General features: G+C 36.9%; 1 protein-coding gene across 1 annotated transcript in view; it reads left to right on the top strand.

The window, feature by feature from the left end:
• SARC_08396 (hypothetical protein) overlaps window positions 1-533 on the top strand; it is a gene marked incomplete at its 3' end in the record, with an annotated part of 17,702 nt that extends 17,169 nt beyond the window's left edge. The window contains exons 2-3 of the mRNA XM_014297624.1: window positions 165-300; window positions 472-533. Coding sequence (XP_014153099.1) covers window positions 165-300; window positions 472-533 — 198 coding nt within the window. The remainder of the gene's footprint in view (window positions 1-164; window positions 301-471) is intronic.
• Window positions 534-4,839: the final 4,306 nt, after the last annotated feature.

The following is a 4,839-nucleotide window of genomic DNA, read 5'->3' as shown; positions in this document are numbered from 1 at the left end:
GTGTGTGTGTGTGTGTGTGTGTGTGTGTGTGTGTGTGTGTGTGTTTTTTTTTTTATGTGTGTGTGTGTGTGTTTGTGTATGCATGTATATTACTGAAAACAATATGAATATGTCCTTATAACCTGAAAGTCCATTTACCTTGGAAACCACCCGATTTTGTGAAGCCTGCCTCTGACTGTAAACGGGTCTTGATCGTGTCCAGAGGGAATAGAGCCAGATCTACTGAAGTGCCGGCGATACCACCGGCTAACAGTGAAGCCATGAATGATGGAGCGCTCATAGTGCAGATACTTGACAGTGGTATGTTATTAGAATTCACCTATATGGATACAGTTTGCGAATACCAGCTGTATATACTACAATTATAGACCTAAATACCAGAGACCCACGATGAAAAATAAATCACGTGGTTTTGTTTATTTCCAAGTATGTACACATAGCGATATTTACTATTTTTTTTTAAGATGTCAGGCGTCAGCACGCAGTCAGACTCTGACGCTAAACTCAAACCGTTTTCCGTTAAAACTTTTTAATTTGAATAAATATATGTTTCCGTTTTACTTTTATTCCCTTTGTGGTCCCTTATATGCTCATAGATGCACATTTCGGGTTTAAGCGTGTATCTATTTTATGATATGAACTAGTATTATAAAAATAACAATTAGGCCCTTCTGATCACATTATAACCGTTATAACGTTTTAAAATTGAATAAATATGCGTTTACGTTTAACTTCTATTCCGTAAACCCATAACGTAATGAGATTAGCTCAGACATCAGTTACTCAGTCGCTTCTTTCTTTTTTACCAATGGGAACGCTTGGCTATGGACCAGTAGCCTGAGCCGCAGGTAAACAATTAAAATAGAGGTACGTTTCTGGCCAGTATGAACAGACCGTTTTCACCTACTTTTCGCCCCGATTTTTACTTTTTAGGGCCGCTCAGAAATTGAAGTATTTACATGTACACATGTTTATTTACTAAATACACGAGGAGAGACAGAGAAAGTGTACATATGTATTTACATTAAATAGCACCCACTCAGCAGACTCTCAGGCTCTCAGCACTCACAGATTTTCACCGTTTCAGCCCTCTCAGGCTCAGCGCTCAGGGCTCAAGGCCTCAAAAATTGTTTGGACAGGACTTTGGAGAGTCCGAGAGTCTTGGACTCTCGGTCCACTGGGTCCAGAACTCCAGACGGTTTTAAATAAATACATATAAATACTCGGTATCTGGAGAGTTTTTTGTTCTGTTTGTCGTTTCTATTTTTATAAATAAATTACATAAATATACACACTCTGGTTTGAAGTTTTGAACCTTGTATAAAATACTAAAAAAATAAAACACATATTTATAAATTTAAAAAAATATATATATATCAACTTTTCACAACACAAGACTACTATTTACAATAAACATTAGCATTTACCTCCTCATACTTGACCTATCTCAGATTATCAATACTGTACCGTTCATTTTTTTTTAATGAATACTTTGTAACGGGCTTACAATCGATTATACAAGACTATAAAGACCAAACATAGGCAACTTTGGCTGCTATCCCTGGTAAGAAGACATGCTTCTGAGCACACAAGATGTAGTATTAGTATTAGACACCAATACGAACATTAAGCTCGGAACTCATAGTATCGTGCGCTACTACCATATAAACAAAGCTAATGCCAGATAAATTAGAACTCAACCGGAACATCACAAGCTCCGAAAAAAATGGCATTCCTACAAATCCGTAGAAGAGTCATTGTTGTTATTCAAAACAACAGCTATTGTCCGTTTGCGCCGACCGTTTATCAACAATTCCTACAATGAGTAGGAAATTTGCTGATGATACATTTTTAAATAACACTTTACTAAACTAAGGCCTACTTCTATTTCAAGTTGGATGAATGGCAAAGTATATTCACAGGGGGCGAGAATACTTGCGATAAACTCCGAAGCAAGTTATACATAACCTGTTGTCGACCGATATCATATATGTCTTTGATCGCACTCCGTGTCTGATTTAATTTGATACACTGAGATGCTCACGGACTTGTGTATCACACAATTGAACTTTATCACATTGGTTCACCACTTTAGGATCTTCTATAGCTATTGCTTCCGTTTAGCGTTCAGAATTTTGATTCATCCCCGCCCTTCTGCGGGTACTCCGGGACCGGGGAGTTATGTTTCACAAGTTATTTGTTTTTTTTGCTTTTTATTTTATTTAACAAAATGTGATTCCTATTTCCGACGCCAGTCGCCAGACGGCCATGACTGCGAGAGTGACAAGAGTCCCACAGGAATCCAGCATGACGCGAGATTCGAGTGGCCGGAACTGGAGTCACCGCGACACTGCGAGTCTGGATTCTGGAAGACCAGGAGGAAGACTGGAAATGAGAGAGAAAAACTGAAAAAGAAGTCCCTCCAGTGACCACTGACCAACCAGAAGGAGCCCATTCTGTGAGCCTGAGAGGGAAGGGCAGATTTAAGATTTTTAGGGGTTAGGCCTTTATTGTCCGAAACCCAGTCACGCTGCAGTCTTGCACCCAGTCTCGGCCGGCGGAGTCAGCCGGTACACTGGAGGACGGAGACAGTGGGCCCTGGACTCATGGAGGCCTGGAGACCTGGGAATCTGGATATGTACAGTATTTACATATGTGCATGGACATTTTTATTTTGGTGTGAATATTATTCAGGCGGTATTTTAACTATTTAGCCTTTAGAAAGTCAAATTGTCGGTTAAAAAATATTTATGATGTGTAGGTCCAAGTTCCGAGTTCCGATTTGTTTTTTAAAGTCAATCAAATCGCTCAAAGTTTAGTATACTGTATTTTACTCCCGACTAGAACTCAATGTATTTGCGATTTGAATTTTGAATTTGAATTTTCGGTTTATGTCTTTTATTGACCTTCCCGGCAGAGAACCTTAAGCCACTTAGAAACCGTTAACTCTCAGTGACTCAGTCTCAGTTTCTCAGAACCAGAACCAGAACCACAATGGGTTCTGAACATCTGCTACTGTTAGCCGAATATCGTGATTTTATTGGTTGATAATATACGACCTATTTACAGTAGTTTTGTGCAATTAGTATTTATTGTTTTGTTTTTTCAAAAAAACCCTCAAACAATACTCTTTTTGAAGGAGGAGTCTGAAGTCCCATTTCAAAACTCAGGAATGTTGATTTTAGGATAACGATTCTTTGTGCTACAGCTCTTTCAACATCGCTACACACTATTGGTATATTTTAAAACTATATTAAAAAATTACTTAATGGCTTCATCGTTTTGCGAATTTTTTAAGAACAAATGCTTTCTATCATCACTAACAAAAGTCTAAATTCTAAAATCTAAATCCGTGAATAATATTTTTGCTTTTTTTTTAAAAACAAGTATTTAAAAACAAGTTAAGTTCGGTACAATAAACTTTTGTAGCATCATTTTTTTGGTCAATAAAACAAAAGCACCTACGTCCTACAGACTAAATACAGTATTTAGTACAGTATGTATGTATTTACATTTTATTTTGTATAAATAACAAATCAAAATACACAAACACAGCTCACTTCTTTATTTTTAAATAAATAAGGGCTTTTTTAAAATATTTTTATACTTTTAGTGTAAATAGACAGTATTTTTAAATACTCAATAAGTACGGTATTAATTGTCTTTTTTTTAGAAAATATTATTTTAAAAAACCCCCAAAGGTTTTCGAGTTCAACTTCTGACAGAAAGAAAATTTGGAAATTCTTTGCCCGATATTATAGTACATATCTACAACGCACACATATCCTCCTGAAATTGAAACAACTAGCTGAATGCCCGGCCAGTTCATAGCAATCCATCTGTAGAATCATAATACATGCATAGCTTCAATAGTCGCACATCCAGCCCTGTATGTTCAAGTGTGATCTCGATTTGGTAAAAATGTTTATCTAATACCTGATTGTGTCTTTGTCTTGGATACTTTCGTTCAGAGGGAACGCGCAGTGCAGCTTGAAATCACCAATCACACGCGTGCGACGGGCTACGGGCGTGTAATGTACATACCTAACTAAATATAAATGTAGATAACCGGCCCAAATCCATTGCTAGTGTGTCTGCGTCATATACTTAGGATATGAACATAGACCACACGCTAGCACAGAAGCAAAAGAATATATATACCTAAAAAGAACCCCTCCTCGGGCTATCTGTCGCACTGAGACGAAACCCAGTATATACATAGGCTAGAATGGGGTGGAGTACCAGTAGGCGGAACTGCTTAAATACCCGTGTAAATAAACACAAGCCGATAAACCTTTACTCAAATATATCGAAAGGCCGACGGAAGTCTTGGAATGGCCTCCTTGCACACATACTGATACTCATAGTAGCTCTAGCATGTGTAGCAAAGCCAGTATCAGGTGTTAGTGTCGCGACTGGCAGCAGTACAGCTCAAAAGCTGAATCGAAGGCAAAGCGAGACACCAGTGAAAGAGCCAAACCGAAATCTTACGAAGGGACTCAGCTCAAATCCTAATGCAGGTACAATATGCAGTTAATATTTGATGTGTCGTACTAAGTAATCTACGCATTCCGATGTGGGAAAATAACAAAGGTGAAGCACAATACAGTTAACATATATACGTTTTGTGCAAATAACCATTGAAATACTACACAGGTGTATATTTTCAAGTGTCCATACATTCATAGAATAACACAAATACATGGATACACCTATATCAACGTATGTATGTAAACATATACATATAAATGTATATATATATATATTTATATTTATATATATATGTATATATATATATATTTATATTTATATATATATATATATATATATATATATATA

The sequence above is a fragment of the Sphaeroforma arctica genome (genome assembly GCF_001186125.1).
Source record: "Sphaeroforma arctica JP610 unplaced genomic scaffold supercont1.752, whole genome shotgun sequence".
NCBI lineage: Eukaryota > Ichthyosporea > Ichthyophonida > Sphaeroforma > Sphaeroforma arctica.
This window is presented reverse-complemented; position numbering and strand designations above follow the sequence as displayed.